The 22,534-nt window shown below is 42.1% G+C and overlaps 1 protein-coding gene and 1 non-coding gene across 5 annotated transcripts in view; both read right to left on the bottom strand.

The window, feature by feature from the left end:
• The window catches only part of NUP153 (nucleoporin 153), a 78,493-nt gene extending 72,309 nt beyond the window's left edge, over positions 1-6,184 (bottom strand). For 2 of the 4 annotated variants that reach the window (XM_066268316.1, XM_066268315.1), the window contains exon 1: positions 5,277-6,184. In XM_066268316.1, the coding sequence (XP_066124413.1) occupies positions 5,277-5,387 (111 nt within the window). In that variant the 5' untranslated portion in view covers positions 5,388-6,184. Of the gene's footprint in view, positions 1-2,329; positions 2,510-5,276 lie in introns of those variants that run through there. The other 2 variants (XM_066268314.1, XM_066268313.1) reach the window with 2 other exon arrangements.
• A 10,148-nt stretch (positions 6,185-16,332) lies between these two features.
• Positions 16,333-16,408, bottom strand: TRNAC-GCA (transfer RNA cysteine (anticodon GCA)). The gene has a single exon. It is a non-coding gene; the product is annotated as a tRNA-Cys (tRNA).
• Positions 16,409-22,534: the final 6,126 nt, after the last annotated feature.

Below are 22,534 nucleotides of genomic sequence, written 5' to 3'. Positions count from 1 at the left end.
GATGGTATTGAAAATTAACAGTAATCAGCCCTGGCCGGTTGGCTCAGCGGTAGAGCGTCGGCCTAGCGTGCGGAGGACCCGGGTTCGATTCCCGGCCAGGGCACACAGGAGAAGCGCCCATTTGCTTCTCCACCCCTCCGCTGCGCCTTCCTCTCTGTCTCTCTCTTCCCCTCCCACAGCCAAGGCTCCATTGGAGCAAAAATGGCCCGGGCGCTGGGGATGGCTCTGTGGCCTCTGCCTCAGGCGCTAGAGTGGCTCTGGTCGCAACATGGCGATGCCCAGGATGGGCAGAGCATTGCCCCCTGGTGGGCAGAGCGTCGCCCCTGGTGGGCGTGCCGGGTGGATCCCGGTGGGGCGCATGCGGGAGTCTGTCTGACTGTCTCTCCCTGTTTCCAGCTTCAGAAATAGCAAAAAAAAAAAAAAAAAGAAAAAAAAAAAAAAAGAAAATTAACAGTAATCAAACAACAAGGACAAGAAAAGGTATCCCCTCAGAGGGCCTTCAAACTAGTAATAGAAGACCCCAATAAAAGGCTAAAGCAATTTCACCCACTCAAAGTTACCTACAAGATATTGTCACTTTCTTACACAATCTGTTTGAAAACTGGATCTAAGAGTTTATTTCTTAAATCACACTATTAAAAAGATAAGTGAAATCAAACAAGCTGACAAGCAAACTGAAATATCTGTAGACAGAAAAGACATTGTATTATCCTGTTTCTGACAACACAGTCAACTGGTCCTGGTGGCAAGACTTTAATTATACATGTGCTTACCAAAACAGAATAATCTTTAATTAAAAAATTGGGCTAACTTGTGGTGGCGCAGTGGATAAAGCATGGACCTGGAACACTGAGGTTGCTGGTTAGAAACCCTGGGCTTGCCTGGTCAGGCATGTATGCAAATTGATGCTTCCTGTTCCTCCCCACTTATAGCGCGCTCTCTCTCTCTCTCTCTCTCTCTCTCCCTCCCTCCTAAAATGAATTAATATCTTTTTTAAAAATGTGTTGCGCCCATGACTATTAGCTAAGTAGCTACAAATAAAACATTTTTTTTTAAATTCAAGGTCATTAACATCTTTCCAATAAGCTGTACCTAATGAAAATGTTTTAATTAGTGACATGAGACCAAAGTCTTCATTTTATTTCAAATAGATAAACTGCCTCATCAAGGGACTTTCACTTTCCAGGAAATGGAAACAACATCTGGATTTTTTTCCCCACTTACCTCATTAGAAAAATTAATAAGTAAATTGATAAAATATCACACACAAGGTCCTCTCATTACAAATGAAAATATTACATGGCTTGAAATAATTTAACACATCATTTTCCTATACATGTAAATGACTGGCATTTCTATAAGAAAAAATATTTTTAAATTATTTAAGGTTTGACTTTATTAGTCTAAACACACAAGTCCTTAAGTCCAATACGAGCCTATAAAAGATTGAGCTTGGGGCCATAAAAAAAAAACCTCTACAAAGAGGCAGCAAAATTCAGAGATAATTAAAACATTTAAATCAAAAATAGGTCCTTACTTTATATGCTAGGCTCTAAGAGCTTTACTTATCTCATTTAACCCTCACAACAATTTCTACTGTATAGATGAGTAAATTAAGCACAAGGAACTTATATAACTTGTATTTATTTATAAGTTTAGTACAAGTCCTGGCAGAACATGGACCCAAACCCAAATGCTCTGACTCTATTATAGTACTTTTTCTCCTATAAACTATTCTCATTTCTATTATCAGGGATAGAATTAAATATCTAGGATAAAGAAAATAAAAAGTCCAACTACTTAGTGACTTCAGGAATGAATTAAGTCTTCAACCTGTTAGTATTCCTCCTTTTCAAAACTGAAAAATTGCTTCAGCCTTCAGATAACAAGCAGGACATACTTATTTGGAACAAAGTTTCATCTGGAAGGTACCAAAACAAACAAATAAAAACCCCCATATATAAAGCAGAGTTAAATAAACCATGGTCTATAGGCCAAATTAGCCCTTGGCCTGTTTTTATACAGGCCTCAGACTAAGAATGGTATTTATATTTTGTAAGGGTTGTAAAAACAAATCAAAGAACTAACCTAAAATATTTACTATCTGGTCCTTTACAGAAAAAGTTTGCAGCCTCCTGATCTAAGCTACTGCAGAAATAAAAGGGTTACCTCCCCCACCCTTTCTGAAATAGCAAAGTGCAGGAACTGACTTGTAAGACTGACTACATTTGGGAAGATAAAATGAGTGGATTCCCTTAGCTCCAACCAGAAGACAAAACCTCTGAAGCACACCCCCCAAAAAAGGGCAAAAAAAGTAGTTCCCTCTCACCAGGAGGTGGCAGTAGATTCTTCCAAAGGCAAGGTTCTGGTTTGCCCAGGGGCTCAAGTGTTTTGTGGTGGCTATTAAGAAAAGCAGCTTGACCTTCCAGAGCTGACTTTCTGGGCCTGACAATCTGCACAAAAAGGAAATTGGAAAGGAGACTGAACAGGTGACAAGAACTAACCACATCCTCTTTAGTGACCTGTTCACTCCCAACTAGAAAAATGACACCATTTCGTAAATGCATGTGGGCTAAGAATTAGGGTAGGAGAGAAGGCAAGTGAAAATGATCAACTGACGTTATTCAAGAAATATTTTTCAATTATGCTTATACAATTCTTAAGTTACTACCCCTCAGTTGGTTAAGTAAGACAATAGATTTGTGTCCATAACTTCAAGCAAGGTGGTATTTTAAAGATCAGATGTCAAAGGAAAAAATGCAAACTTTTAGATATAGTTCAGCAGAGCTAAACCAGAAGTCAAAACAGGAAATTACAAGTCAGTTGAACACATGCAAAAGTCGCAGGTACTGCGTGACTGCACAAGCCAGTTGGCCTGACAGGCAATGGCAAACGTCCATTAACTAACAGTGCCAGACCTCTCCTTCTTATTGCTACCCTCTACCACAACCAAAAACATCATTTTTGCCCAGAAACCCTTGGACACTTAATCAAATAACGTTAGTATAAAACATGCTGTGTCATGAAGTTGCTTGCTAATCATGATGACTCAGCAGTTGCTGCAAAACAGAAGTGACAGCCTGGAATAGTAGACAACAAGTCCACAATAGTTCCAGTAAGGAATAAAGAAAGTCCTTATTTTAAGATATAAAAAGTCGACAATATTAGATAGTTTGGGTTGTTTTTTTTATATATTCCTGGATACTTTTTCTTTGGTAGTATCTGACAATATTAATACCTACGGTGGTCATCAATAAACCCCCAAACATCTTTAATACCAAGTAAAAAGCTAAAAACATCTTTTCTTGTTCAATTAAATGGCTAAAGCAAGAAGCTGAAAGTATTTTAGATGGGAAAAATAAATTATCAAACTCTAAAAGAAAACTAGACAGCCTAGAATTTGATCATAGGTATTATGTTGTTAAGGCATCATAACTAAGTTTAGATTTTTATCTAACTACATTTAAAAATAAACTGTAATTATAACTTTTGCCACCTGAAATATATTAGCTCCTTTCTAAACTCTGTCCAGACAATTATCTGTATCTAAAACATTTCAATTCTTATATTTCCTTAAAGGCATCTAAGAAAGTACTCAAAGACGTTTAGTCTTCAGAAGAAATAGAAAGCATGTGTCTAATTTCCATTCTACAAAAGGATTAGGTTAAATAGCCAGGTTTGTGACCTGAATTCTAATCTTAAATCTGCCTGCAAGTACCCAGGTTCTTCACAAAGAAATCTGAAAACCAAGCACTTATATATATCTAGGGAAAAACTGGTGTAATAGTAACACCAAGACTTCTAACCACCAGTAGGAAGCTACTTAGTATTATAAACCACACTTTTTGTTATTAAAAATTTCCCCAAAATCTTTACTTCCAATATTGTTTTTCAATGATACATTTTAACAATCCCAGAAACATGTTAAGTGTTCATCATCTCCCAGAATAAAGCAATCTAGGTAGCCTACCTTTATGAGTATGCAACAAGTTACCAGATTCTTCTGAAATATTTTTGCTTTCTAACAAGTTTAAGACACACACTTACTTCTTACCTTAGAGTTTTATAAATGATTTTTATTAAAATAAGTTAACATTCTTCTACTCAATCCCCATAACAAACAAGTAACATTTAAGAAAACGAATTTTCTCAGAATCAAAGATCTCATTTATAATTAGGATAAACTCCTTTTCCAAATTTCAAACAATCATGAGTATGCAAAGTGGTTAAATGATAAGACCACCAACATTCCTGGAGTGTCGAAAGTACTTTAACTTCTTAAAAATGCCCCATAATCTTAAAATATGCTGTGCATGAGATCAAAAGTGGCGTCCTGATCAACTGTGCATAATGGCCTATTCTAACCTCCAAAATAAAACCAGGTGGGGGCAAATGCGAGAAGGGAAGAGTCTCGCAGCAGAGAAAAGACGTTAAGCCTGACCTGTGGTGGCGCAGTGGATAAAGCGTCAACCTGGAAACACTGAGGTTGCCGATTCAAAACCCTGGCTTGCCTGGTCAAGGCACATATGGGAGTTGACGCTTCCTGCTCCTCCCCCTTCTCTCTTTCTCTCTCTCTCTGTATCTCCCCCCCTCCTCTCTAAAATGAATAAATAAAAATTTTAAAAGAAAAGACGTTAAGTGTTGAGAGGGACTTTCAAAATGTCCCAGTGCCACGGTAACTATACCCGGTTAAAAAAAAAAAATCTAAGCCAATGCTGTCAGATCGGGGAGGGACACGGGCAGAGGAGAGGGAACTAATTATTAGGTTGAGACTAGGTTATTCTACTTGCTGAATACCAGCTCCCTGCCAATACCCAGTGCCCCGAAGACAGATTTCCTGGGGGCAGCCCCCTCCCCACAAACATTGAAACGCGGAAGACTAGAGAACAAGCGTAGGGGCCTCCAGCCACATCTTCTTCCTTTCTCCCTGGAGAAGACATGAGTAATACCCTCAAACCCCCAATCCCCGCCAAAACCGAAAGAAACGCGCGCATCCTGGGCCTAGGATTTCTGTTCCCGCCCTGGGCCGGCTGGGGAAAGCCCCAGCCCCGGAGGGCTGGGAAGAGGCGGCCCGATCCACACGTGTGTGCAGCAAGATCAGCCAGTCTCAGCCCACTTCCCGTCGCCACCCCAGCGGCCTGAGCTCCCGCCGCCTCGCCCGGGCCTTTCCTCTGGCCCTCCCGTCCGCTCCACGTGGGGCGCCAGGGTCCCTCACCGCCTGTTCCCTCCCGCCAAGTTCCCGACCCCCAAAATCACTAGGGAGTCGGGTGCCGTACCTGGTGCTTTTGTCGCCCCTGCTGGTAAGGCTTCATTGGCCCCTGGTGGCAACGCCGCGTCCGGATCTTGCCGCCACCGCCCCCTCCTATTCCTCCGGCTCCCGAGGCCATGGCGGAGCCTCCACTGCTTCCCGCTCAGGGGCGGGTAAGGGGGCGGGAGAGGCAAAGGCGGCCGCCTTAGAGCCCCCCTCCCGCCCACCCCCAACCCAGAAGTCCGTCGGCTATGTATCTGCCCACACTGTACGGTACAGGCACGCCAGGAACTGCGAGGTTACGAGCGGACGAGAGAGAACGCACGCTGGCAGAAGGGAAGGCGGTGGCGGCGACAGAGGCCGAGTGTCTGGCTCCGGTCCGGTAACTACTCGCGGAACCCCTCCTCTGTGTATGTCACGGTCTCTATGGAGATCCCCCGCAGAGGAGACAGCGAGCAGCGCCACGCGCTCCTTAGGCCTAACTCGGCCGCCGGCTGATGAGGATTCTTCTTCCGTCGCCCTAGCTGTGGCTGCCGCAGTTGAAGCCGCCGGCGCCGCCCGCCTACCACTCCCCTCTGCGCACAGTGCCCGCCCCGGCGTCGTCGGCCCTACAGTCGCCGCCGCTGTTGCGCCTATTGCCGCTGCTAACCACGCCGCCGCGGTCGCGAGCCAGAATGCCGTCACTCGTCAGCGCCCGACGCGTTTGCATCATCACATGGCGACCGGATGATTGGGGAGAAAGAAGGAAGGGCTGGTCGAGCCCGCGCTCTCCGCGGTGCAGCTCGCTGGAAAATGTAGTTCAGCAGGAAAACCGACTGCTCATGGGGGGGAAAAAGTCACGGAAGGAGACCTGCGGATCATCGCAGAGGCACAAAGCCAGAGGCTCCCTTCTGTATTCTAGTCTTGGCTGTCAACTTAGACTTTGAAAAAGGATTTAAAAACAGTGAAATAGTGACCTCTTCACTCTGTCTCCCCCGTTGGTAAAGCGGGCAGAAAGAAGTTAAGAAAAATCAAAGACAACAACTAAAAAAAAAATTTTTTTTTAACTGGTTGGAAAAACAATATCCATGATCTTGAAGCCCAAACCAGAATTAGAAATACACAGTTTCATTAAAGTTCCATTAAACATAACAGCTTTGTTGTCCAACACACAGGCTGCAATTCAGGCTCTGCTACTGTATTGTTTGACCTTGGATAAGTCAAAACCTGAGCATTGGTTTCCTCCTCCATGAAATGGGAAATCTACCTTATGAGCTGTTGTGATCATCTATATAAGGTACTTAGTATGTTTCTGAGTATACAAGAAATGTAATAAATGGTTACAAATTACTACCTATGCAGTCAATTCACATTAGAGGTAAGGTGATATACTATCAGTAATATAAAGTGTATATATATATAAACAACAAATAGAAGGCATTATATTTAGGAAGGTGAATAAATGGCTCAAAGCCTGAATCCGCAAAAGCAAGAGATTGTAGGAGCTGACCTTTAGATGGGTCTTGGTGACCACGTGGCCCAGCTCCCATTCAGGGTGAAAACCTTTCTAAAGAATTCAGATCGCAAAGTTGACTAAACTGGGCCGTCAAATCCAGGACTATACCCAACCTTTCTCTAAGATTTGAGAAAAATTACCAACTAATTAGGGAGAAAAAAATACTGTAAAAAAATATACACTTAATATTCCATTTGAGATAATTAACTTTAAAGCTTATAAATGGCTTTGAAGTCAAATAGACTTAGTTTCAAAGCTGTGCAGCTTTGAGGAAGTTACTGATCCTCTTCAGAATGAATATTAACCTCAAAAGGGTGGTCATCCAATGAAAGGATTAATAGCTCAGAATAACTGATTAAATAGAAAAAGCATCTAGTACCCCCCAGATATCAGATACAAATAATTAACTCCAAGACTTTTATACCATCTCCACTACATACTTTAAATCACTATATAAGTCAAGTAAGTCAAATTGTGAAACCTAACTTTCAGTACCTTGGTATTTGTAATACCCTTCAGCTCCTAAGGAATCATGCTGTATCAACATAGGTTTACAGAGCAAAAAGCTCTCAGATGCACCTCTGACCATAACCACCAGGACTGTAAAGAGTTGTTGTCAAATATACCTGACCAGGCGATGGTGCAATAGATAGAGCTTCAGACTGGGATGCAGAGGACCCAGGTTTGAAACCCCGAGGTTGCCAGCTTGAGCGTGGGTTTAACTGGTTTGAGCAAGGCTCACCAGCTTGAGCCCAAAGTTGCTGGCTTGAGCAAGGGGTCACTTGCTCTGCTGTATCCCCCCTGGGGTAGCCTCCTGGTCAAGGCACATATGAGAAAGCAACCAATGAACATGAACAACTAAGGTGCTACAATGAAGAATTGTTGCTTCTCATTTCTTTCCCTTCCTGTCTGTCTGTCCCTATCTGTCCCTCTCTCTGTCTCTCTTTGTCTGTCACACACACAAAAAAAGAGTTGTGAAATATGACAGACAAAATTAATCTACTTTCTCTTCTGCTTCTTGTCTTAGCTTCATACCTACCTCCACCATTAACTCCCCTCTAGAGTCTCCAGGTATACAGGCTTTCTCTCCTGAAGCACCTCATGCTTCTTCAGTACAGTTGTTTCTCTTTCACGGTTCTTAGCTAGTTATTTGACAACCAGAGTAAAGTAATTCCTATTAAGTTAACTCACGAGAAAGATCTGTTACCTGAATCTTTAACTGGACTACATATATAGGAGATTGAACTGTAGCTAAATACCATTTTCCCTTTCACCCTACCAGATTCAGAATTTCCAACACAATATAGTAAACTGGCTAAGATTCAAAAATCATCTCTTTCTTGGAGGCTGTGAATTGAAATGTGGGACTTTATATCCAAGCTCTGAAAGGCAGGGACATGCAAAAACCTGGGCCAAACAATACAAAACTTCAGAATAGAAAATTAGTAGGATTTTTGAAAATGTGAAAAAATCTACATCCTCCTTGAGGCTTGATCTCAATTATTCACCCACTTTATGGTTATTTCTTTGAAGTAAAGCAATTTTTGAGGGAACACTAATATATTAGTCCCACATTCATGTGACTGACTATGTGAAACTGCCAGGCTTGACAGCAGAGAAGGAGTAAGAAACAAGAAGAGCCTGACCAGGCAGTGGCGCAGTGGATAGAGCGTCGGACTGGCATGCAGAGGACTCAGGTTCGAGACCCCGAGTGTTGCCAGCTTGAGCACAGGCTCATCTGGTTTGAGCAAAAAGCCCACCAGCGGCCCTGGCCGGTTGGCTCAGTGGTAGAGCGTCGGCCTGGCATGCAGGGGACCTGGGTTCGATTCCCGGCCAGGGCACATAGGAGAAGCGCCCATTTGCTTCTCCACACACCCCCCCCCCTCCTTCCTCTCTGTCTCTCTCTTCCCCTCCTGCAGCCAAGGCTCCATTGGAGCAAAGATGGCCCAGGCGCTGGGGATGGCTCCTTGGCCTCTGCCCCAGGCGCTAGAGCGCTAGAGTGGCTCTGGTTTCGGCAGAGCGAGGCCCCGGAGGGGCAGAGCATCGCCCCCTGGTGGGCAGAGCTTCACCCCTGGTGGGCGTGCCGGGTGGATCCCGGTCAGGCGCATGCGGGAGTCTGTCTGACTGTCTCTCCCCGTTTCCAGCTTCAGAAAAATCCAAAAAAAAAAAAAAAAAGCCCACCAGCTTGAATCCAAGGTTGCTGGCTCCAGCAAGGGGTTACTCGGTCTGCTGAAGGCCCGCAGTCAAGGCACATATGAGAAAGCAATCAATGAACAACTAAGGTGTTGCAACGAAAAACTAATGATTGATGCTTCTCATCTCTCTCCATTTCTGTCTGTCTGTCCCTATCTATCCCTCTCTCTGTAAAAAACAAAACCAAACAAACAAAAAAAACCCTAGCTTACATAACAAAAATAAAAACGCGATAAAAAAAAGAAACAAGAAGAAATCTGCATTTGAAACTTCCCTCTGCTTAATTTTACCCTTAAATAGTATTTAGTATCACTAAATGAGATGAGGTAATTTCTTGTGCATCATTTGGGATTCTAAAATAACAATGATTCTGTGCTGAAATTCAGTTTAGGGTTACAAATGATAAAATCTAGAATTCCTCACACATTTTTTGGTATAATACTCATTCTTCAGTTAGGAATTACTAGTAGTAGGAATTACTGGTAGTAGAATGGGTCATAATAAGCTATTTTAACCTGACCAGGCAGTGGCGCAGTAGATAGAGCATCAAACTGGGTCACGGAGGACCCAAGTTTGAAACCTCAAGGTTGCTGGCTTGAGTGTGGGCTCATCCGGCTTAAGCGGTAGCTCACCAGCTTGAGCGCAGGGTCGCTGGCTTGAGTGTGGGATCATAGAGACAACCTTCTGGTCACTGGGTTGAGCCCAAAGGTCGCTGGTTTGAAGCCCAAGGTTGCTGGCTTAACCAAGGGGTCACTTATATGTCAAGGCACATATGAGAAAGCGATAAATGAACAAGCAATAAAAAACAACTAAGGTGCCACAATGAAAAATTAATGCTTCTCACCTCTCTCCCTTCCTGTCTGTCCCTATCCATCCCTCTCTCTGACTGTCTCTATCAAAAAAATAAAAAATTATTTTATAAAACATAAAGGATCTGCCTGCATTCAAACATACATATCATTATTAAACATTTCTCTAAGAGATACTATATAAATTAGAATAAATATTAAATGGCATGGAACAATAATCCTTCCAGCCATATTAAGTAAGAGGAAATAGTTTTTTTGTTGTTGTTGTTGTTGTTTTTTGTATTTTTCTGAAGCTGGAAACGGGGAGAGACAGTCAGACAGACTCCCGCATGCGCCTGACCGGGATCCACCCGGCACACCCACCAGGAGCGATGCTCTGCCCACCAGGGGGCGATGCTCTGCCCCTCCGGGGCGTCGCTCTGCCACGACCAGAGCCACTCCAGCGCCTGGGGCAGAGGCTAAGGAGCCATCCCCAGCGCCCGGGCCATCTTTGCTCCAATGGAGCCTTGGCTGTGGGAGGGGAAGAGAGAGACAGAGAGGAAGGAGGGAGGGGGGTGGAGAAGCAAATGGGCGCTTCTCCTATGTGCCCTGGCTGGGAATCGAACCCAGGTCCCCCGCACGCCAGGCTGACGCTCTACCGCTGAGCCAACCGGCCAGGGCAAGGAAATAGTTTTTTTTTTTTGGAGGAAGGGAATAATTATTTACTAATGTTAATCACAGTCTATAAATGATGGAATTTAATCCCTAAAAGCCCTATGAGGTTCTATAGTTCACAAAATTGGAAGCTACCATTTGTAAATGTTGCATTATGAACTAGCTACCTTCTTATTCATCCTTTCTTTTGTTATTCTATTCCCATCAGTCTTTAGGCCTAGACAAAATTGAATTAGCTCTGAGAAGTGATCTTTGTTTTGGGTTGTTTCATTGAGTGTGTTTTAATGGAAACTCGTTCCTCCCATACTAGCTTTTAAACTTGAAGAAAATAAGGAATTTTTTTACTGCTATATTTTGAACACATAGAACACTCTGACACTTAGCAGTTGCTCTGTATATACTATAACTCATTTTTCCAATATCCAATTGTTATCCAAGTCAACTGTTTCCATTTTACTGTAGGAAGTAATACAGCTTACTAGAATACAGCTAAATTGCTTTGATAACCTTTTTGAGCTTGCATGTATTTTTTTCCTATACTGCCTAATAAATTAATATTTCTTGAATTTACTAGTTCATAATTTGTCCATGAGCATCATAAACAAATTCCTATGGTGATGTTATGTAGAGATTGTCACATAATCCTCATAATTCTGAGAGGAATTTTTCTCATCTACAAATGAGGAAACACCACGTTTGAGGATACTGAGGAAATAAAAAATAATTTTAAAAAGATTTAAAATACAATGGCAGAATACATATTTGAAAATATTTCACCTCCTTGCTCCAAAGCCCAAGCTCTTGCCTTTGCCATCACTCTGCTATTTTTGTAGCCAATTTGGGAAACTGCCCTACCACTCAAAACAATTTTTCTTGGAAAAGATGTTTTTTCAAGTTTAATGAAGAACTCCCTACTTTAGAAACATACCTCTCTCTCTCTCTCTCTCTCTCTCTCTCTCTCTCTCTCTCTCGGCCTCCGCAGTGACTAAAATGCTTAGATTTTGATCTGTCTTATTGCACGGTGAATATGGACATGTGTCTGCTGTCTGGTGTGAAAGCTGCTGGAAAGATCAAACTCAAATAGCTGGCTTTGGATCACCTGGGAATGCAAGGACCCCCATCATGGCACAGGGTTATGGTGTAAATGGGAGTGAAGGGTACATCAGCAGGGGTATTTGGTTGAAAGGGATAATGTACATTAGACCACGAAGTCACAGAGAGAAGCCATGTTATCAATATCAATACAGTGCTATGTATATCAGAGAAACAAAAGAATACTGTCAAAGATAAAGAGAAAAACCAGCTATTCATACTCAGACCAAGTGGCAGAAGATGACACAAAACACAAAGAACAGAAACTCTTTCCTAATAACCAAGTTGGAAACAAAGATTGGCCCAAATTCACTTTTCTTAAACTGGGAACCAGTTTATTTCTGTTGTTTTTTTGTTTGTTTTTTGTATTTTTCTGAAGTTGGAAACGGGGAGGCAGTCAGACAGACTCCAGCATGCACCCGACCAGGATCCACCTGGCATGCCCACCAGGGGGCAATGCTCTGCCCATCTGGGGCGTTGCAACCAGAGCCATTCTAGCACCTGAGGCAGAGGCCATGGAGCCATCCTCAGCGCCCGGGGCCCCAACTTTGCTCCAATGGAACCTTGGCTGCAGGAGGGGAAGAGAGAAACAGAGAGGAAGGAGAGGGGGAGGGGTGGAGAAGCAGATGGGCGCTTCTCCTGTGTGCCCTGGCCAGGAATTGAACCCAGAACTCCTGCACGCCAGGCCGACACTCTACCACTGAGCCAAATGGCCAGGGCCGGGACCCAGTTTTTTCATCAAAAACATATGGTTTATTGGAAGAGATCTCAATTTGTGAAAAGCATATTAGGTCCCATCCTCCATGAAACTTATTTTTCCCCATAAAATATAGTAACCATTTGACAATTAGAAATGAACAAATAGCCTGTCTGACCTGTGGTGGTGCAGTGTTGACCTGGAATGCTGAGGTTGCCGATTCAAAACCCCTGGCTTGCCTGGTCAAGGCACATATGGGAGTTGATGCTTCCTGCTCCTCTTCCTTCTCTTTCTCTCCTCTTTATTTCTCTCTCTACCCCTCTCTAAGATGAATTAATTAAAAAAAAATTTTTTTAATTATCAAAAAAAAAAGGCCCTGGCTGGTTGGCTCAGTGGTAGAGCGTTGGCCTGGTGTGCAGGAGTCCCGGGTTTGATTCCCTGCCAGGGCACACAGGAGAAGCGCCCATCTGCTTCTCCACCCCTCCCCCTCTCCTTCCTCTCTGTCTCTTTCCCTCCCACAGCCAAGGCTCCACTGGAGCAAAGTTGGCCCCGAGCGCTGAGGATGGCTCTGTGGCCTCTGCCTCAAGCGCTAGACTGGCTCTGGTTGCAACAGAGCGACGCCCCAGATGGGCAAAGCATCACCCCCTGGTGGGCATGCTGAGTGGATCCTGGCCGGGCACATGCAGGAGTCTGTCTGACTGCCTCCCTGTTTCCAACTTCAGAAAAATACAAAAAAAAAAAAAAAAAAGAGCCTGACCAGGCATTGGTGCAGTGGATAGGGCATGGACTGGGATGTGGAGGACCCAGGTTTGAAATCCAGAGGTCTCCGGCTTGAGTGTGGGCTCCTCTGGTTTGAGCAGGGCTCAAAAGCTTGAGGCCCAGGGTTGCTGGCTTGAGCAAGGGGTCACTCGGTCTGCTGTAGCGCCCCCCACCCCCCGTCAAGGCACATATGAGAAAGCAATCAATCAATAACTAAGGTGCTGCAATAAAGAATTGATGCTTCTCATCTCTCTCCCTTCTTGTCTTTATGTCCCTATCTGTCCCTTTCCCTGTCTCTGTCACAAAAAGAAAGAAAGAGAGAGAGAGAGAGAGAGAGAGAGAGAAAGGAAGGAAGGAAGGAAGGAAGGAAGGAAGGAAGGAAGGAAGGAAGGAAGGAAGGAAGGAAGGAAGGAAGGAAAAGAAAGAAAGAAAGAAAGAAAGAAAGAAAGAAAGAAAGAAAGAAAGAAAGAAAGAAAGAAAGAAAGAAAGAGAAAGAAAGAGAGATGGATGGTGAGGCTGCTGATTCTTCTCTAAGAGATAAGGAATGGTCACTAATTATTCAATACAAATAAATTTAGTTTAAGCCCAACCTAGATTAGAAAACAGTTTTTAATATATTTTTCAAAGATAAGGCAATATGGTCAAAGGAGTAGTTAGAGATGACAATTACAAGAAGTTAGAAAATTATGCATTTTACCCTGCCAGCATAAAATGAGGTATCTGCTATAACATCTATGGAAGCAAATTATTAATTTATTGAGTAGTCTTATAAAGTTTTATTCTTCCACACACATTTTTATGAGATAATTATTATTAAGCATTTTATTAAATAAAAACATAAGATAAAAATTAGTGTTTTTTTAAAAAAGATTATTATATCTTACACTTCAATTTCAACTGGAGAAACCCAATTTGGGGTTGAGATTCTAGAAAGTTGATGGATTTTTTGTCTGTATTTTAGAGGCAGAAGGGCCATAGTATTGGGAGGATTTAATGGTGTACATCATTATACTCTTATTACCTTACTGTGTTCTGTCTTTTGGGAATAAAATAATATGACTAAATGAGTTAATTAATATAATCAAATTTTAGGTATCTACATATATCACTTAATTCCAACATATCATGCAAGATTTTTCCTCTTCCTGACTACATATGCTATTGCATACTAACCTTTGGCATATATGTTTTTATCTACATTCCGCTAGAGTTCAAGGCATATTTTAAACTCATCAATTCTAACTAAATTTATTTTTATTGGCCCCGGCCGTTTGGCTCAGTGGTAGAGCGTCGGCCTGGCGTGCAGAAGTCCCGGGTTCGATTCCCGGCCAGGGCTCACAGGAGAAGCACCCATCTGTTTCTCCACCCCTCCCCCTCTCCTTCCTCTTTGTCTCTCTCTTCCCCTCCCGCAGCCAGGGTTCCATTGGAGCAAAGATGGCCCGGGCGCTGGGGATGGCTCCTTGGCCTCTGCCCCAGGTGCTAGAGTGGCTCTGGTCGCAGCAGAGTGATGCCCCGGAGGGGCAGAGCATCGCCCCTGGTGGGCAGAGCATGCCCCCTGGTGGGCGTGCCAGGTGGATCCCGGTCCGGCGCATGCGGGAGTCTGTCTGACTGTCTCTCCCCGTTTCCAGCTTCAGAAAAATAAATAAATAAATAAATAAATTAATTAATTAATTTTTATTGGGTTAAATAATAACCAAATTCAGGAAAACCATTCTCAGCCTAACATGAAAATAGTTAAAGAATCAACTAGGATTAAACATTTTGACCTGTAGGCCAAATATAAAGTAGAATAAACATAAACAATTGAGATCAAGGCAAAGGAAAATGGGATAGTTAGAAACAATTTATAAACATAACCTAAACATTGAAAGAAATTATTGAGAACCTCCATTGTTTGTTTCTAATCCGAGCATTTAGTATATGTCAGTGTGTGGCACAGTAAAACCCCCTCTGTCCACATAGTACATTATATTTGATCATTTTACTGAATTCACTTCAAGTTTATTGCATTATGTTCTATTAACCATTTGACACTGATAATTCACCCTCCAAATTCTACACATGCTATTGAATTTATCCCATACAATAAATCTATTGTCTTAATGTAGTTTTCTTTTTTTAAGTATGAATATCTTTTTTTTAAATTTTTTTATTGATTGATTCTAGAAAGAGAGAAAAAAATCAATTTATTGCCCCACTCAATCATGCATTCACTGGTTGATTCCTGTATGTGACCTGACTGGGCATCGATCCTGCAACACGGGGCTGTCGGGAGGACACTCAGACCACTGGGATCACAGCCAGAGCAGTTCAGTATTCTTAATACAACCCATCAGTTACATTACAAAACTGGGCTCATTATTAAGTTTGCAAGATATGTAAAACTATAATGTTTGCAAATTTCAATTTGCTTACACTGATTACCAAACTTTTTAATTTTTTAAAAGCATTTGCAGAGAATGCTCAAATTTATCAGACCCTAACTTATGCTCTCCGGGAGCATTCTAATAGTTAACATGTTAACAACTTTAATGGGCATGTCACTCCACCACCAGAAAGGCACAGCCAACCCAGTTTAAATGGTGTCTTTCAGCCCCTTGCTACTCAGAGACTAGCAGCTCAGTCCTTGGAAGCTTATCAAAATAAAGGATCCCTTCCCAATCCAGGCCTACTCAAGCAGAATGTAAATTTTAACAAAATCACAAGGTGACTCATATACACGTGACATTTGAGAAGCAGTGTTTTAAAATTTAACCATGCTGCCAGAATTTATAAAGCACATGCAAAATGTTAAAAGTCTGAAACTAAACATTAGTTATGAAATATACTTGGGCACAGATATTTAAAGAACTCTTTAATTCCCAAATATCCTTCTTTACTAGTATAAATTTTTTTTAGAATTAATTCATGAGAAACAAATAACATTGATGTAAAATAAACCATCCTATTATCCAGAAACTATGAGCAGAGAGAAATTTTAAAAAGAAGTATCAGTACTGCTTCAGAATTGCTGAGACTTTTGTCTTTCCAAAGCACTCACAAATCATTTGTAAAGTAGAAAAGCAAGCAGGAACTCTACAAGGGAATAGTCTTTTTTTTTTTTTTTTTTTTTTTGTATTTTTTCTGAAGCTGGAAACGGGGAGAGACAGTCAGACAGACTCCCGCATGCGCCTGACCAGGATCCACCCGGCACGCCCACCAGGGGGCGATGCTCTGCTGCAACCAGAGCCACACGAGCGCCTGGGGCAGAGGCCAAGGAGCCATCCCCAGCGCCCAGGCCATCTTTGCTCCAATGGAGCCTTGGCTGCGGGAGGGGAAGAGAGAGACAGAAAGGAATGAGGGGGGGGGGGGGTGTGTGGAGAAGCAAATGGGCGCTTCTCCTATGTGCCCTGGCCGGGAATCGAACCCGGGTCCCCCGCACTGCAGGCCGACGCTCTACCGCTGAGCCAACCGGCCAGGGCTGAGAATAGTCTTAATACTGGGTTAGGATCTAGTACCTGAAATGCTAGGTGAGAAGTCAGGCAACATGGAATAAAATCTATAGATTTCACTTCCCTAAACTGTAAGGACAGGAATGACATCTGCTTTCTACTTGGCAAACCATAAAAGCTATTAAATAGAGCACCTACTTCTAATAGTTTGAGCTCTTAAATAGGTGATATGAATTCAAGACAATATTTGGATACAGCATTTTCTCCAAAAATTACTTCTGGGAAATAAATTAATAATAATAAATTATTCAGTATAAAGATTCGCTGAAGTTGGTCATCAAAGGTATTCTTTCCACAAAACACTGAATTAGTTTTTCTTGACTCTTACAACAGGGAAGGCCTAAAAAGTTGTGATATACAAGAAATGAAAATCATTTTTAAAAGGCTAACATACACCTCCGTTCCTATAGGCCAAACATATACATGTTTGCTCATATAAACACGTACTGGCCAAGGCTTTGAGGTAGTGAGATAACAAAAGTTTCTGTAAAGAGCAAGCTTAGGAATTCCTGTTTCTCCTATATCTACAACAACCAACATTTTAAAGTAAGAGTTGATGAATCAGCAGCTTTTTTCCCCTCTTATTTAGTATTTGGTACATTTCAACTTGACCAGAGACAGAGTGAGCAAAAATAATTTTTTTTTTTTAGTTTCATTGGTTTCTTTTTCCAAAGGAAGTTAGACTACAACCTGAAGTGAATTCTGGATTTAGTACATTCTTATTCTCTGTTACCATAGGTAGCAAAGTTGATTTAGCAGAGCAATGAACCAAACATGATGAGTAGTTAACAAGACATTTTAAGCCAGTAACTATAACCCATGGCCTATGTTTTTAATATGTCTCACCTTGTTTAGATCCATTGTAAAGACTAGAGAATATCATGAGCAATCAAAAATATGGTTCTTTAAAACCAAAAAAACAAAAGGAACTCTTCAAATATTCTCCAAAGCAAATCTGAGTGGAGTTATACTATGCAACATTCAATGTTAAATAGGCAGTCTTGCTAAACAAATAAAAGGCAACTCTGCAAACACTAAACAAAGCCCACGGAAACACATCAGTAGCCCCATTTAGAGAAAACTACGCTATGCAGGGTAGTTTAGGTTCAGACACATAGTCCATGAATACAATGATGATAAAACACCAAACCAGACTCTCCATCAGTCTCTACAGAGACCCTAACCAAGCAACAACCAGCTTCCACCAGCCACAATGAAATGCAAGCCACAACTTAGATGATTTAAATTGGTAATAGTTAAATCAGCTTTTTCTTTTTTCACTCAGTCATAAAATCGTGTACCTATTGTGAGTCAGCTGTCAATCAGAAGCACCTGCTTTGAGACCCATTCCATTCAGCTGAAGTGCTGAAATCAATGCTTGATGCTAGCTAGCTTCAGGCTTGTTAACACTTAAGTCTAACCCCTTGTCTCTCTCATCATAGATAGTTCTATGCAGAGCTGCTGTCATTCTGCAAACAGGTGGTGGTCTGCTGATGGTGGTGAGGAGAGAAATCTACAAAAGGGCACTAGGAGTAGACAGTTGGTAAGGAAAGGCCGTTTTTCTGTTTTCACTGTCGGCCGCTGTGCATATGCCTGTCCCTTAACTCCTCATCCCACGTGGGCCTTCCCTTTGCATCCGTTCTTTGCAGCTACCAGGGTCTTCCTTCTCCCGTGGTTTGGTTTCGCTTTACCAGCAAAAGGGAGGGACTTTTCCCTTTCTTTTGCTTCATCAATAACTATAGCAGATTCTTTTGAAAAATTTAAAAAATCAGAGATGGAGGGGGGAAATACCATAGTTCTTAGAAGCTCTCTATTCCAATTTCAATCTGTGGAAAAGGAAAGTACAGTGGCAGTTCCACATCACATCTAAGGAAGACAGGTCAGATCATTGGTTAGATTTTTTTTCCAGCAACTTTCACTGAAAACTTTCTAACCACACAAGCAATATAGGAAAAGAAAGAGGATATAAAGTATAAGGAGTGATAGAAGACAGACGGAGGAAGGGCTGAGGAAAGGGGAGAGCAAATTTTCAATTCTGACCAATAGTCATGATGAGCCACTTCTGAAAACTCTCAAAACTTCTGCCAGGTTCACGGCCAACTGGAACTCACCTTTTGTGTATTCACCCTCCATAAATCAGTCTTCTGAGTCCAGATTGGCTCCTTGTTGACCCAAATTCAAAGCTGTAAAATAAAGGAAGGGAAGATGAGTGGTACTTTACAGGAAAGTGCTGCAGGAACACAGAGTATCATTATTTATGACATTACGTCATAAACAATGAAAGACAAATAAATAATAGATCAGAAAGAAAAGACCCTCTTTACTGCCACTTCATGGTTTCCTAACAATATATATCCAGAGCACGAGGACAAATTGGATAAGTGTTTATTGAATGGATGAATGCATATCCATAGAAAGTTTTACAATTAGTTTATATCCTCGACAATGTTTATGTTATGGTTTTGTTTTGTTTTTACAGAGACAGAGGGAGAGTCAGAGAGAGGGATAGATAGGGACAGACAGACAGGAACGGAGAGAGATGAGAAGCATCAATCATCAGTTTTTCGTTCCGACACCTTAGTTGTTCATTGATTGCTTTCTCATATGTGCCTTGACCATGGGCCTTCAGCAGATCGAGTAACTCCTTGCCCGAGTCAGCAGACTTGGGTCCAAGCTGGTGAGCTTTGCTCAAACCAAATTAGCCCACGCTCAAGCTGGCAACCTCAGGGTCTCGAACCTGGGTCCTTCTCATCCCAGTCCAACACTCTATCCACTGAGCCACCACCTGGTCAGGCTGTTATGGGTTTTTTCTGTGTTTAAAAAATACCTTAAAATTAAATTTGTTAAAATAACCCTTTATTGTTAAAACATCTCTAATCTCCCTTTTCCTTTTAAACATTATTTACCTGGGACCATGTACTATTTGTAGTGTAGATCAGAGGAAGATAGTGCTCTCCCTCAGAGATTATAGGACCTATGAACTAAAGGGAGAAGGATCTATACTTTAGAATCAGACCTTTCAAATACTATTCAACAAATATTTATATATTCTGGGCCATCAGTTCTTCAGTAGAAACGTGATGATGTAGGTCCTGCCATTTAAGGACATATGTAGAATCTGATCAAGCAGTGGTGCAGTGAATAGAGCATTGGACTGAGACATGGAAGACCCAGGTTCGAAACTTCGAGGTCACTGGCTTGAGCTCGAGCTCATCTGACTTGAGCGCGGGGTCGCTAGCTTGAGCGTAGGATCATAGACATGACCCCAGGGTCACTGACTTGAGCCCAAAGGTATCTGGCTTGAAGCCCAAGGTCGCTGACTTGAGCCCAAGGTCACTAGCTTGAGCAAGGGGTCACTTGCTCTGCTGTAGTCCCTGTTAAGGCACATATGAGAAAATAATCATTGAACAACTAAGGTGCCACAACGAAAAATTGATGCTTCTCATCTCTTTCCCTTCCTATCTGTCTGTCCCTCTCTCTGACTCTCTCTCTGTCTCTGTCAAAATAAGTAAATAAATAAATAAGGATATATGTAGAAATGGTCTGTACTGTTACTTTATTTTTAAGTATTTTAAGTAAATACTTATGCACATAAATTTACTTTGGAAATAAGTGTTGCCTAAATGCCTTTAAGTGTACATTCTACAATTTAAACAATTGATCAGGCAGACAGAATAAAAGCTTGACATAAACCAGCATTGTCCCCACTCCCCAGGCTCAGTGGAATTGTGATCAGGACACTCAACTAGGGAACATAAGTACAATTTTATTTATTTCTTTAGATGTAAATAAACTTTTCAATATGAAAGATGAAGTTAAAAGAAGCTACTATAAAAATGTATACTCTAAACAGAGATACATAGACCTAAGATTACAATGGGACAAATAGTGTCCCAAAATAATTGCAATATCTTAAGTGGGATCTTCTAGAGAAAGAGACCAAGGAATATGATTTAAAGTATTGTACATTTTTACTTAGTAGCCAAATGCATGAAATAATAGCAATGAAGTACCCACTGTATGCCTCACACCTCACTGGGTGTTTACATGTATGTATCATCATTCATCCTTACAGGGAAATTTCTAGGGAATAGTCTAAAAGAGAAGGGTAAGTAGTTCATTCAAAGTCTGATACCTGGTAGATGGCTGGGATGAGCTCTGAACACAAGTCTAACTGACTTCAAAACTTGTACTTCTGTTATTCTAGGAAGCATTCTAGAACTTCCCACAGCCAATGAGCATTATGGGGCTTAGGGATATTTCCGCAGGGAAGGGCCTAAGCAATTAAGAAATATTTCCAAAGTAGATAAATTACAAAGTAAGATTTTAAAAGTTCCTTACATCGATTTGTTGAAATTGTTGTTAAACACACTCTTAATTTACTTGGAGAGAATAGTTTACCTTTTTTTTTTTTAAGTGATATAGCTAGGTAGGACATGTCAGGCTGGCAATATCATTGGCCTATTTTATTCCTAAATGAGGTTACAAGTGCTGCACTAGTTTGGAGCTCCTAAAGGAATACGTCTAAGGGAGTGCTAATGGCCACACTAACTGAAAAACATCCACAAGTCATGATTGGAAAGACTTACCCCTTGAAGTAGTAGTTGGTGTTTATAAAAGCCAGCTATGCTTATTGACTTGACTCAACAAAAAGTCATGTTTTTTGATTATGACATCAGAATACTACTGCATAATAAATAAGAGAGCAAAGGGTCTGAAAAATGAGGGAGGCGGGCAGGTTAAAAGGCAGGTAGAGAAGGGAATACAGCCTAAACTGTGGCCAATGACTCCTTTATTTCACAAAACTAAATTTATACTGACTATCTCACTCCAGGTTTAAATTATTGTGAAATTTTTTTTCCTTTAAAGTTGATTCAGGCCCTGGCCAGTTGGCTCAGTGGTAGAGCGCCGGCCTGGCGTGCAGGAGTCCCAGGTTCGATTCCTGGTCAGGGCACACAGGAGAAGCGCCCATCTGCTTCTCCACCCCTCCCCCTCTCCTTCCTCTCTGTCTCTCTCTTCCCCTCCTGCAGCCAAGGCTCCATTGGAGCAAAGTTGGCCCTGGCGCTGAGGATGGCTCTGTGACCTCTGCCTTAGGCGCTAGAATGGCTCTGGTTGCAACAGAGCGACGCCCCAGATGGGCAGAGCATTGCCCCCTGGTGGGCGTGCCGGGTGGATCCCAGTCGGGCGCATGCAAGAGTCTGTCTGACTGCCTTCCCGTTTCCAACTTCAGAAAAATACAAAAAAAAAAAAAAAAAAAAAGTTGATTCAGCAACAGTTGCTCTTCCAGGCTGATTGATCAGGAAATACAATAGATGCCAACTGTCTGCAGAGCACCCTGCTAGATGCTGGAAATAACTGGTTTTTTTACACAGGATGTCTTTTTTCCTGAAAGGTTGATATGGGCATGGAATTAGGGACCAAAGAAATCAGACTTCACAGGTTCAAAGGAGCTGCAGAGTTCCGCTAGGCCAGCCCCACATCTAATGGGCGAGTCCTGTCAGTACCCCCTCTATTGGGGCTTCATTGTCTCCAGAAATGAAGGTCCCTGCTTCCCAAGGGCTGGAGCGTGGTCTGGACTGGAGAAGCTGTAGCCTCTGAGTGGCAGTTGGAAGGAGGAGGGCCACACAGGGAACGGCTTGCCTTTGGCTGCTTGCTGCTCCTTAGTGAACTCCAGACCTGCTGCTCTAGGACCTCAGACCTGAAGATCTGATTTTCCCTCAATGCATGTGCTGTTTTAGGTATTTTTACCTTAGACCCCAAACCTTTCCCTTTGTGGTGGTTTGTCCAATTTTGAATCATTGTTTCCATTTGGTTATTAATTCATTTGCTTAATAAATTTTCATTGTGTTCCTATTGTGCTTCATTACAGAAAGCTGAGGCCCGGAAAGTTTAGGCTGTATACTCAAGGTCACAATTTTGTGACCTAGTGATAGGATGGATAGCTCCTAACTCAAATTCCATGGGTTGTACACTATCTGGGTGTAGTTTTGCTTTGTTTTCATTTAGTAGTTTTTAAAAATCTTACTGTCGCTTCTTAATGTTCATCGCTTATTTCTCTCTCATTAGTGGCAACAGAGGACTGGCAGCAGCAGGATA

The sequence above is a fragment of the Saccopteryx bilineata genome, chromosome 3 (genome assembly GCF_036850765.1).
Source record: "Saccopteryx bilineata isolate mSacBil1 chromosome 3, mSacBil1_pri_phased_curated, whole genome shotgun sequence".
NCBI lineage: Eukaryota > Metazoa > Chordata > Mammalia > Chiroptera > Emballonuridae > Saccopteryx > Saccopteryx bilineata.
The sequence above is the reverse complement of the archived record's forward strand: the minus strand, read 5'-3'. Positions and strand labels throughout refer to the sequence as shown.